Source organism: Cervus elaphus, chromosome 10, assembly GCF_910594005.1.
Source record: "Cervus elaphus chromosome 10, mCerEla1.1, whole genome shotgun sequence".
Classification (NCBI taxonomy): Eukaryota; Metazoa; Chordata; class Mammalia; order Artiodactyla; family Cervidae; genus Cervus; species Cervus elaphus.
This window is the reverse complement of record NC_057824.1, coordinates 33,479,098-33,492,377: the sequence shown is the minus strand read 5'-3', so window position 1 is coordinate 33,492,377 and position 13,280 is coordinate 33,479,098. Positions and strand designations below refer to the sequence as shown.

General features: G+C 37.2%; 1 protein-coding gene across 1 annotated transcript in view; it reads right to left on the bottom strand.

Annotated features, from left to right (window-relative positions):
• The window catches only part of LOC122702002 (phospholipid-transporting ATPase ABCA3-like), a 267,396-nt gene that overhangs the window by 42,584 nt on the left and 211,532 nt on the right, over window positions 1–13,280 (bottom strand). The window contains exons 23-24 of the mRNA XM_043915524.1: window positions 12,354–12,515; window positions 9,903–10,081 (exon numbers count right to left, since the gene is read on the bottom strand). Of these exons, the coding sequence (XP_043771459.1) occupies window positions 9,903–10,081; window positions 12,354–12,515 (341 nt within the window). The remainder of the gene's footprint in view (window positions 1–9,902; window positions 10,082–12,353; window positions 12,516–13,280) is intronic.

The window sequence follows — 13,280 nt, the reverse complement described above, 5'->3', positions numbered from 1 at the left end:
ATGTTTCAATGCTATTCTGTCAGATCATCCCCCCTCGCCTTCTCCCACAGAGTCCAAAAGTGTGTTCTATATACCTGTGACTCTTTTTCTGCCTTGCATATAGGGTTATCATTACCATCTTTCTAAATTCCACTTATATGTGTTAGTATACTGTATTGGTGTTTTTCTTTCTGGCTAATTTCACTCTGTATAATGGGCTCCAGTTTCATCCATCTCATTAGAACTGATTCAAATGTATTCTTTTTAATGGCTGAATAATATTCCATTGTGTATATGTACCACAGCTTTCTTATCCATTCATCTGCTGATGGGCATCTAGGTTGCTTCCATGTCCTGGCTATTATAAACAGTGCTGCGATGAACATTGGGGTACACGTGTCTCTTTCAATTCTGGTTTCCTCGGTGTGTATGCCCAGCAGTGGGATTGCTGGGTCATATGGCAGTTCTAATTCCAGTTTTTTAAGGAATCTCCACACTGTTCTCCATAGTGGCTGTACTAGTTTGCATTCCCACCAACAGTCTAAGAGGGTTCCTTTTTCTCCGCACCCTCTCCAGCATTTATTGCTTGTAGACTTTTGGATAGCAGCCATCCTGACTGGCGTGTAATGGTACCTCATTGTGGTTTTGATTTGCATTTCTCTAATAATGAGTGATGTTGAGCATCTTTTCATGTGTTTGTTAGCCATCTGTATGTCTTCTTTGGAGAAATGTCTGTTTAGTTCTTTGGCCCATTTTTTGATTGGGTCATTTATTTTTCTGGAATTGAGCTTCAGGAGTTGCTTGTATATTTTTGAGATTAATCCTTTGTCTGTTTCTTCATTTGCTATTATTTTCTCCCATTCTGAAGGCTCTCTTTTCACCTTGCTTATAGTTTCCTTTGTAGTGCAAAAGCTTTTAAGTTTCATTAGGTCCCATTTGTTTAGTTTTGCTTTTATTTCCAATATTCTGGGAGGTGGGTCATAGAGGATCCTGCTGTGATTCATGTCGGAGAGTGTTTTGCCTATGTTCTCCTCTAGGAGTTTTATAGTTTCTGGTCTTACATTAGATCTTTAATCCATTTTGAGTTTATTTTTATTTTTGTGTATGGTGTTAGAAAGTATTCTAGTTTCATTCTTTCACAAGTGGTTGACCAGTTTTCCCAGCACCACTTGTTAAAGAGATTGTCTTTTCTCCATTGTATATTCTTGCCTCCTTTGTCAAAGATAAAGGTGTCCATAGGTACGTGAATTTATCTCTGGGCTTTCTATTCTGTTCCATTGATCTATATTTCTGTCTTTGTGCCAGTACCATACTGTCTTGATGACTGTGGCTTTGTAGTAGAGCCTGAAGTCAGGCAGGTTGATTCCTCCAGTTCCATTCTTCTTTCTCAAGATTACTTTGGCTATTCGAGGTTTTTTGTATTTCCATACAAATTGTGAAATTATTTGTTCTAGTTCTGTGAAGAATACCGTTGGTAGCTTGATAGGGATTGCATTGCATCTATAGATTGCTTTGAACACCACAGCTTAAAAGCATCAATTCTTTGGCACTCAATCTTCTTGATGGCCCAACTTGTACATCTGTACATGACTACTGGAAAAACCATAGCTTTGACTATAGAGACTTTTGTCAGCAAAGTAATGTCTCTGCTCTTAAATACACTGTCTAGGTTTGTCATCGCTTATTTTCCAAGGAGCAAACGTCTTTTAATTTCATGGCTGCAGTCACCATCTGCAGTGATTTTTGAGCTCAAGAAACTAAAGTCTATCACTGTTTCCATTGTTTCCCCATCTATTTGCCATGAAGTGATAGGACCAGATGCCACGATGTTAGTTTTTTGAATGCTGACTTTTAAGCCATCTTTTTCACTCTCCTTTATCACTTTCATCCAGAGGCTCTTTAGTTCATCTTCACTTTCTGCCGTAAGGGTGGTGTCATCTGCATATCTGAGGTTACTGATATTCTTCCTGGCAAACTTGATTCCAGCTTGTGCTTCATCCAGTCTGGCATTTCGCTTGATGTATTCTGCATATAAGTTAAATAAGCAGGGTGACAATATACAGCCTTGACATATTCCTTTTCCAATTTTGAGTTAGACTTCTGTTCCATGTCCAGTTCTAACTGTTGCTTCTTGACATGATACGGGTTTCTCAGGAGGCAGGTAAGGTGGTCTGGTATTCCCATATTTTTAAGAATTTTCCAGTTTGTAGTGATCCACATAGTCAAAGGCTTTAGCATAGTCAACGAAGCAGTAGTAGATGTTTTTCTGGAATTCTCTTGCTTTTTCTATGATCCAGCAGATATTGGCAGTTTGGTCTCTGATTCCTCTGCCTTTTCTAAATCCAGCTTGTACATCTGGAAATTTTAGGTTTACATACTGTTGAAGCCTAGCTTGGAGGGTTTTGAGCATGACGTTGCTAGCACATGAAATGAGTGCACTTCTGCAGTTGAACATTCTTTGGCATCACCCAACTTCTGCTTCTGTTAGGCCCACACCATTTCTGTCTTATTGTACCCATCTTTGCATGAAATTGCCCTTGGTATCTGTCATATTCTTGAAGAGATGTCTAGTCTTTCACATTCTATTGTTTTCCTCTATTTCTTTGCATTGTTCACTTAGGAAGGTTTTCTTATCTCTCATATCTATTCTTTGGAAATCTGGATTCAGTTGGGTATATCTTTCCTTTCCTCTTTGCCTTTCACTTCTCTTCTTTTCTCAGCTATTTGTAAGGCCTCCTCAGATAACCATTTTGCCATGTTGAATTTCTTTTTCTTGGGGGTGATTTTGATCACTGCCTCCTGAGCAACATTACGAAACTCCATCCATAGTTCTCCAGGCACTCTATAGGATCTAATCCCTTGAATCTATTTGTCACTTACACTGTATAATTGTAAGGAATTTAGTTTAGGTCATACCTAAAGGGCCTAGTGGCTTTCCCTACTTTCTTTAATTTGGTGTGAACTTTGTAATAAAGAGTTCATGATCTGAGCCATAGTCTGCTCCTGGTCTTGTTTTTGCTGACTGTATAGAGCTTCTCCATCTTTGGCAGCAAAGAATACAATCAATCTGATTTCAGTATTGACCAGATGGGTGATGTCCACGTGTAGTCGTCTCTTGTGTTGTTGGAAGAGAATGTTTGCTGTGACCAGTGGGCGCTCTTGGCAAAACTCCTCTAGCCTTTTCCCTGCTTCATTTTGTACTCCAAGGCCAAACTTGCCTGTTGTTTAAGTATTGTGTTGGCCAAAAATTTCACTCATGTTTTTCCATAAGATGCTATGGGAAAACCCAAAGGAACATTTTTGGCCAACCCAATAGAATGTTTTCTCTTTCTGGATGGCCTATCTATTAAAACAAGTCCTCTTCTAGTTTTATACAACTGGCACTATCTTGCTTTATACCTGTATTCCTTTGTTAGGTACATAGATATTTGCAAATGTTATATCTTTTTATTGTATTGATCACTCTATAATTATGCAATGACCCTTTCGTCTCAGTACAGTGTTTGTTTTAAAGTAAAATTTAAAAATATATAATCATTGCTACCACAGCTTTCTTTTCATTTGTGTGGAAAATCTTTTCCATCAATTCTCTTTCAGTATGTATATGTCTTTACCTCTGAAGTAAGTTTTTGAGGGTTGCATACACATGGGTCTTTAAAGAAAAATCCAGTCAACTACTCTGTGTCTTTTGATTGTAATATTTATTCCATTTACATTCAAAGTAATTATTGATAGTATTTACTTATTGCTGTTTTGTTAGTTGTTTTCTGTTTAGTTCTCTGATTCTTTCTTGTTCTCTTTCCTTGTAATTTAATGACTTTCTTTAGTGCTATGTTTATATTTCTTCTTTTAAATTTTGTTATCTATTACAACTTTTTTTGTTTGTGTTTACCACGAGGTTTGTATGTAACAACCTATGTATATAGCAGCCTAAGTTGATGATCACTTGAGTTCAAACATGTTTTCAAAGTACAGTCATATCCCACATTTTATGTTTTTGATGTCACATTTTGCATCTTTTAATTTTGTATATTGCATAATTAATTGTTTTAGATACCATTTTACTACTTTTGTCTTTTAACATTCATGCTATTGTTATAGGTGGTTGATCCACTGTCTTTACTATATGTTTTATTTTACTAGTGACATTTTTCCTTTCATAATTTCCTTTTCTAGTTATGGCATTTTCTGTTTTTTCGACCTAAAGAGGTCTCTTTACTATTTCTTGTAAGGCTAGTTTAGTGGTGATAAACTCCTTTAATTTTTGCTTCTTTGGGAAACTCTCTTTCCTTGAATTCTGAATGAATCCTTTCCAGGTAGAGTATTATTGGTTATCTTTTTCTTTCAGTACTTTGAATATATGGCATCAGTCTCTACCTACCTGTAAAGATTCTGCTGAAAAATCAGTTGATAATCTTATGGTGGTTCCCTTATATGTAACTAGTTTTTTTCCCCCTTGCTGCTTTTAAGACTCTTTTGTTTTAATTTTTGTTATTTTAAGTAAAATGTATTTTGGTATGAATGTCTTTCAGTTCATCTTGTTTGGGACTCTGTGATTCTTGCACTTGAATGCCTGTTTCCTTCAATAATTTAGAAACATTTTCAGCAATTATTTCTTCAGATAGAGTTTCTGCCCCCTAATTCTCCTCCTGTAATCCCTATAATGCAAATATTATTATGCTTAATATTTTCTCAGAGGCCCCTTAAACTGTTTTCATTTTTTAAAAATTGTTTTTTCTTTTTTGCCATTCCAATTGGGTGATTTCTACAACCCTGTCTTCTAGATTGCTAATCCATTCTTCTGCATCCTCTAATGTGCTGTTAAGTTACTCAAGTGTATTTTCATTTGTTATTGTATCCTGGAGTTCTGACTGCTTCTTTTTTATATTTTCTAACTCTTTGTTGAAGTTTACTGATTTCATCCATTCCTCTGAGTTTGATGAGGATTTTTATGACTATTTCTTTGAATTCTTTATCTAATAATTGTTTATTTTTGTTTCATCTATTCTTTTTATGAGGATTTTTCCTCGCTCTTTTATTACTTTTGTTTTATGAGGTTTTGCCATGTTGTCTCTGCATTTTGCCTCACTCTCTGTTTGTTTCTATGCATTGGGTATATCAGATATAGCTCTAGGTCTTGAAAGAGTGGTGTTATGTAGATCACTGGTGTCCAGTGAATCCCAGTGGAACAACTCCCCCTGGTCATCAGAGCCAGGTGCTAGGGGTAACTTTATGTATACTAGCGTGCCTTCCTGTTGTGATTGGGTCACAATTCCTGCAGGCATGCTGCATGGCTTGGTAGCTGCTGCAATGCCCTTGCAGACTGGTTGGTCCCCATCCCAACTGTCTGAGACCTGGTCACAACTACTGTAGGTGTGCTCGTGGGCAGGATGGCCCCTCAGCATGGCTGGTTGTGAGGCCCAGCTGTGACCACTGTAGGTCTGCTGGTGTGTAGGGCTGGCGTCCAGGAAAGGGAGATGATTTGGAGGGGTGCCAGATGGGGTGGAGTGAGAGCCACTTTGAGGACTGAGCAGGGGAACTGGGTTGGGCGGGGCTGGCACTTAGCATAAGGCTGGGGTGTGCAACACAATGTTAGTTATATATCTGGAGAATTACAGAAATGATCCCCCTCCAACAGTGGATCAGCTAGGTAGAAGGAGCCTAAAAATATATGACATCCACTAGCACTTCTATTCTTTGAGAGAGTTCCACCAGATCCTACCCTTCTGGCATATGCCCTAAAATTAATCAATTAATTTTCTTCTTATATGATTCAGGTGCTTTGCAAGTCCTTGTGCTGGGACATGGATAAAGTTGAGTTTGTATACAAGCTCTTCACAAGGGGAGTTTTGATTTCCCACAGCCAACTGGTTCTCCTGGTTATAAACCCCACCAATTCTCAAAGCCAGACATTATGGGGACGTATCTTCCCAGTGCAGGTCTTTTGGGCTGGTGAGCCTGATGTGGAGCTTGAATCCCTCCATCCTTGAATATTACTTCTTGGGGTAATATTCCTCCCGTGGGTTCTGGCTAGCCCACATCTCTGCCCCTCCTACCCATCTTGATGTGGCCTTTTCTATATATCCTTAACTATATGAATTTTGTTCTGCTAGTCTTTAGGTTACTATTGGAGACAGTTGTAGTTGTGGTTTTGGCATTTCTCTGGGAACAAGTAAACTCCTATTCTGCTATCTTTATCTGACTCCTGAAGATAATGCCAGACAATTTTCTAACGGAGTATCAGTTTATATTCCCAAAACCAGTGTTTGATGGTTCCAGTTGTACTGTTTCTTCAACACTTGGTATATTTATGTGTATATTGGGGTATCTCTCAGTGGCGTTCTTTGCGCTTACCAATAACTGTTGTTGTTCATTTACATATGCACACGCTAATAAAGCAATGCTCAAAATTCTCCAAGCCAGCCTTCAGCAATATATGAACCGTGAACTTCCGGATGTTCAAGCTGCTTTTAGAAAAGGCAGAGGAACCAGAGATCAAATTGCCAACATCCGCTGGATCATTGAAAAAGCAAGAGAGTTCCAGAAAAACATCTGTTTCTGCTTTATTGACTATGCCAAAGCCTTTGGCTATGTGGGTCACAATAAAATGCGGAAAATTCTGAAAGAGATGGGAATACCAGACCTCCTGACCTGCCTCTTGAGAAACCTACATGCAGGTCAGGAAGCAACAGCTAGAACTGGACATGAAACAACAGACTGGTTCCAAATAGGAAAAGGAGTACATCGAGGCTGTATATTGTCACCCTGCTTATTTAACTTATATGCAGAGTACATCATGAGAAATGCTGGGCTGAAAGAAGCACAAGCTGGAATCAAGATTGCCAGGAGAAACATCAATAACCTCAGATATGCAGATGACAGCACCCTTATGGCAGAAAGTGAAGAAGAACTAAACACCCTCCTGATGAAAGTGAAAGAGGAGAGTGAAAAAGTTGGCTTAAAGCTCAACATTCAGAAAACTAAGATCAAGGCATCTGGTCCCATAACTTCACGGGAAATAGATGGGGAAACAGTGGAAACAGTGTCAGACTTTATTTTTTTGGCTCCAAAATCACTGCAGATGGTGATTGCAGCCATGAAATTAAAAGACGCTTACTCCTTGGAAGGAAAGTTATGACCAACCTAGAAAGCATATTAAAAAGCAGAGACATTACTTTGCCAACAACGGTCCATCTAGTCAAGGCTATGGTTTTTCCAGTGGTCATGTACGGATATGAGAGTTGGACTGTGAAGAAAGCTGAGCGCTGAAAATTTGATGCTTTGAACTGTGGTGTTGGAGAAGACTCTTGAGAGTCCCTTGGACTGCAAGGAGATCCAACCAGTCCATCCTGAAGGAGATCAGTCCTGGGTGTTCATTGGAAGGACTGAGGCTGAAGCTGAAACTCCAATACTTTGACCACCTCATGCGAAGAGTTGACTCATTGGAAAAGACCCTGATGCTGGGAGGGATTGGGGGCAGGAGGAGAAGGGGATGACAGAGGATGAAATGGCTGGATGGCATCACCGACTCGATGGACATGGGTCTGAGTAAACTCTGGGAGTTGGTGACGGACAGGGAGGCCTGGCGTGCTGCAGTTCATGAGGTCGCAAAGAGTCGGACACGACTGAGCGACTGAACTAACTGGCTGGATATTTGTATGTTCATTTTTGTAAAGTCAGTGTTCAAGTCTTTTGCTCATTTTAAAATTGGATTTTCTGTCAATTTTATTAGTGATTTTCAATTCAAAATATTTTTCCTCTGTGTGACTTGCCTTTTGACTCATTTAATGATGTCTTTTGATGATTACAGCTTCACTGTCATGGTTATATTTGCTATGTTTTTGTTCTGAAAGCTATATTGCTTTATCTTGCACACATAGATGTAGAAAAGTTGAAAGCTAAAACCAACCTGTATGAAGTAAGATGGGAATCAAAGTTCATTATGTGCTTATGGAAATCCATTTGAATCGGCATCATTAATTGAGATGAACATCCTCTCTTCACTGCATTTTGTGTCAGTTCTGTCATATTTGTGCATCTATTTCTAGACATTTTATTCCACTGTTGTCAAACTTTAACATGCACAGATTTACTTGAGTGGCTCGTTAAAGCAAGAATAATGGCTGCCATATGACCCAGCAATCCCACTTCTGAGCATACACACCGAGGAAACCAGATCTGAAAGAGACACGTGCACCCCAGTGTTCGTCACAGCACTGTTTATAATAGCCAGGACATGGAAGCAACCTAGATGCCCATCAGCAGACGAATGGATAAGGAAGCTATGGTACATATACACAATGGAATATTACTTAGCCATTAAAAAGAATTCATTTGAATCAGTTTTAATGAGATGGATGAAACTGGAGCCCATCATACAGAGTGAAGTAAGCCAGAAAGATAAAGACCAATACAGTATACTAACGCATATATATGGAATTTAGAAAGATGGTAACGATAACCCTATATGCAAAACAGAAAAAGAGACACAGATGTACATAACAGACTTTTAGACTCTGTGGGAGAAGGTGAGGGTGGGATGCTCTGAGAGAACAGCATTGAAACAAGTATACTATCAAGGGTGAAACAGATCACCAGCCCAGACTGGATGCATGAGACAAGTGCTCAGGGCTGGTGCACTGGGAAGACGCAGAGGGATGGGATGGAGAGGGAGGTGGGAGGGGGGATCCGGATGGGGAACACATGTAAATCCATGGCTGATTCATGTCAATGCACGGCAAAAACCCCTACAGTCTTGTAAAGTAATTAGCCTCCAACTAATAAAAATAAATGAAAAAAAAAAAAAAAGAATAATGGCTTCCAACTCCAAATCTTCTGGTTCAGTAGGTCAGGGATGGGGCCTGAAAAGTTGCATTTCTAAAAATCTGAGCTTATGCAGATAACCACACTTTAAGAAAAAATTATTCTTTCTGTTACATTGCTCCATTTCTCTGCCTTAATTACTATAGTTTAAAAAACACATATATGGTAGTATATGTCTACCATATTTGTTCTTTCTCAATATTTCCTTGGAGATTATTAACACTTTGCATTTCTGTGTACATTTTTAAATCACTTTACATTTCCATGTAAACTTTAGAATCAACTGATCAGATGATCATTCTATAGAGATACACACACAGGATTTTGATTGGGATTGCATTAAATCTTTAGATTAGTTTAGGGAAAATTGTCATCTCCCCATGATTGGGTTTTCCAAGGTAAGAACATGTTATATTTCTTCATTTATATAGGTCTTCTTTAGTATTTCAATTGTTTTTTTGTAATATTCCATGAAGATGTCTTATATAACTTCTGTTAGATTTATTCCTGTTTTTTTTTTTTTTAAATTCAAGTAACACCATTTGAATGTTTTTATGCTATTCAAATGACATAATGTTATATTTAACTTTTTGTTTGTGGCTTATATATAGATATACAATTGATTTTTCTATGTAGACTTTTTATTTAGCAGTAGAACAGAGACCAAAACTTTGAACTTTAAGAAAGAGTCCAGGAGATTTTGACAAATACCAACATTTGAAAACAACTGCAGTAGAGATGTGTTATTAAATATGCATTCTGTAGGCCAACAGAATCAATATCACTTGGGAGTTTATTAGAACTACACAGGGATCAAGTTAGGGTGAATGAGCAATTTTGGGAGGGAATGGTTTTCTGACACAGGAGATGTTCAAGGGAAAGCTTTCTATTATGATCAAAATATTTTACAGTATCATGTTCTGACTGGTAGAGGCCATAATGTTTAGAAACCAAAATTAAAATTATGATAAACATCTTTGATTCATATTGATCCCAGGCAACATGGAGTGATTTATATTCCTATATCTTAGTGATGAAGTTAGGCAGATAGAGACAGGCTTTTGGTCTTAGAAATATCTCTGATTCAATAAGATACTTACCTTAAATAATTTTTTGAAGATACCAAACAAAATGTAGCGAAACACAAAGGTTTTCACTTTCCACAAGGTGGTCTCCAGAAGGAATATCAAGAGGAAGAAAAGAAGTCCTGTGACAGCCATTGCAAGTAAGTATCTTCCAACTGCATCATGTTCCAAGGTATATATACTACGCTCAGTTACTGATGACAACAACAAATAAGATATGGACTTACTTTAAGAGTTAACTCAATGAACAAACTTTAAAAAGTCAACAAATAGGAAGTACTAAGGAATGGTTATCAAATAAGAGACTCTCCTTGCCCTCAAATATTGTTTTCTCTGAAAATACTTTAGATAGAGGTTTTGAAAATTGGAGCAGGAGCAGAAGAATCACCTGGTAGTGTGCTACATATACACTTTAACCTATAAGAGTTAAAGGTTAAAGTTTAGAAGTTAGTTGTAACTTAACATTTAAACTTAAGTTGTAAATGCCTAAGAGCTGGTACTTTCCCAATTACTTATGAGAAAACTTAATAATTACAAGGTTTTGAATTCGTGAAAGCAGTAGATTCATAAAAGTAGTAAATATTAAATTTCTTTTTTACTTCTAAAAAACTTCATATTAAAATATGATATACATACATGGAAATCCACCTAAGTACAGGACTCACTGAATTTTTAGAAACTGAAAATATCTATATAAGGAGCAATATTTTTCACCCAGTTTTAAACTTCAACTGCATCATATTATTTCTTTTCTCTTTTACTTTCTTCCTTTCTTTCACTCTTTCCTTCTAATTTATAATTGTGCATGCATGCATGTCTGCTGAGTCATTTCAATCATGCCTGACTCTTTGTGATCTTGTGGAGTGTAGCCCGCCACGCTCCTCTGTCCATGAAGATTCTCCAGGCAAGAATACTGGAGTGGGTTGCCATGTCCTCACCCAGGAGATTTTCCTGACCCAGGGATCAAACCTGAATCTCTTATGTCTCATGCATTGGCAGGTGGGTTCTCTATCACTAGCGCCACATGGGAAGCCCATTTATCACTGGACGTACTTTTTGTAGTTATCACTCGAGACATTACATTATGCATACATAACTTACAGAATCATGATGTTCTTCCTTTTACCAGTCTGAGTGAAGTGTAAAAATCTTTTCCATGGTTTATATCTCTTTAACATCCCCATTTATTACTGTCTTAAATATCCCCACTATATACACTGAGAACATTATCATACACTGTTACCACTTTTGCTTTAACAACCAAATTTGAGAAAACTCAAGAGGAGAAAGTATATAGTGTCCACTCATATTTTTATTTTTTTCATTGTTTTATTTTTGATGCTTCAGAATTCTTTCTTCAATCATTTATGTTTACAGAATCTCTAGAGCCAATCTTTCAGGTCTTCTAGAGGTGACAACTTTATGTAGATATTCTTCATCTGAAAATGTCTTGATTTCCCCTTCATTCTTGAAAGTTATTTCCTATCTATATGAAGTTTTGAGTAGACAGTTTTTTTATTTACTTGAAGATAATGTGCTGCTTCTTTTAGTGTTTATGCTCTCTGGTGAGAAATCCAAAAATTAGAGGAATTGTTTTGCCTTTATGGATAAGGTATCATTTTTTTCTGTAGCTGCTTTTCTTTAGCTTTCAAAGTTTAATTATGATATCTCTTAGCATGAATTTCTTCAGTCTTTTTAGAATTGAGATATAATTAATATATAACATTAGTTTCAGGTATATAACATAATAACTTGATATTTGTATATGTTGAGAAATGATCACCACAATACGTCTTATTAATATCCATCACCACACATACTTGTGTTTTTTTGTGTGTGATGAGAACTTTTAATATATACTCTCTTAGCAACTTTCAATTATACAATTCAGTATAAGTATCTATAGTTACCATTCTGTACATTACATCCCCGTGAGTTACTTATTTTATAACTGGAAGTTTGTACCTTTTAAATCCCTTCTCCGATTTTGCCCAACCTCACATCCCCCGCCTCTTGCAACCATCAGTTTGTTATCCATGAGTTTCTTTTAAAGATTCCACTTGTAAGTGAAACAATATGATATTCATCTTTCTCTGTTTGACTTATTTCACTAGGCATAATGCTCTCAAGGTATATCTGTAATGTCTCAAATGGCAAGATTTCCTCCTCATTTATGGATAAGTAATATTCCATTACATATACACCCTGTTTTCTTTATCCATTCATCCATGGCTATCATTTCTCATGAGAAAAAGCACTATGCATATGAGTGGTGAATCTTAGCTCTAACTTGTACAAGCTGTATAACAGAATAAGTTATTCAATTTTGTATAAGCTTTAGTTCAAAGAGAGAATAGCACAAAACTTGAATAACTGTGAAGATTCAGAATAATGTAGCTATTCACATGCAATAATTAATTGACTAGTTTTAACTCTGATGAGCCTTGGGTAGCCCAAGATACTTACCTGCTTTACTACAATTCATTAAGGGAGAAACCTTTTCCGGTGAAGCACATGCAAATTTTGTGTACTCGATATCATAATACCGACTGATGCTCATCCCAAAATTATGTATAGGTAACACCATCATTGCTTTAAGCAGGATGTTTTTAGAAGCAGCCTTTTCACCTGTGTTTAAAAAGATAATAACATTAGCGTGATTTATATGAAATGAACTATCCCAGGAAAGCAAAATCTCCCTAAGTTGACCAAACTAAACTGAGAAAATTACAAAGCCATAATATTATCCTTGTAAATCTCTTGCCGCTAAGTATACTGTTTCTGATATCTTGTAGTGTAGTTTGTGTTGATAATTACAAAACTGGAAAATCCTTTTGGGAAAGTTGACGTCCATATTATCTCTCTTCCTGTCACTTGATGTGAACAGTAAACTCATACTGATTATTTCTCATATTTCTTATCTTATGTGATCAATAAAAATAGTCATAATGAGAAATTAGCCTCATACTCAACAGTGAGAAAGAGATAGAGGAACATTTTAAAAGTTGAAAGAAGGTATATTTTTAAAGAACCAAACTTAAAGCTAACTGTGTGTGCATGCTTAGTTGCTCAGTCATGTCCAAGTCTTTGTGATCCTGTGGACTGGAGCCCAGCAGGCTCCTCTGTCCATGGAATTCTCCAGGCAAGAATATTGGTTGTTGCTAAGTCACTTCAGTTGTGGCTGACTCTGTGAGACCCCATAGACGGCAGCCCACCAGGCTCCCCCGTCCCTGGGATTCTCCAGGCAAGAACACTGGAGTGCATAGCAATTCTCTTCTCCAGGGGATCTTTCCAACTCAGGGATCAAACCAGATCTCCTGCATTGCAGACAGATTCCTTAACATCTGAGCCACAAGGGAAGCCCTAAAACTGAGGTTTCTCTAAATATTAAAT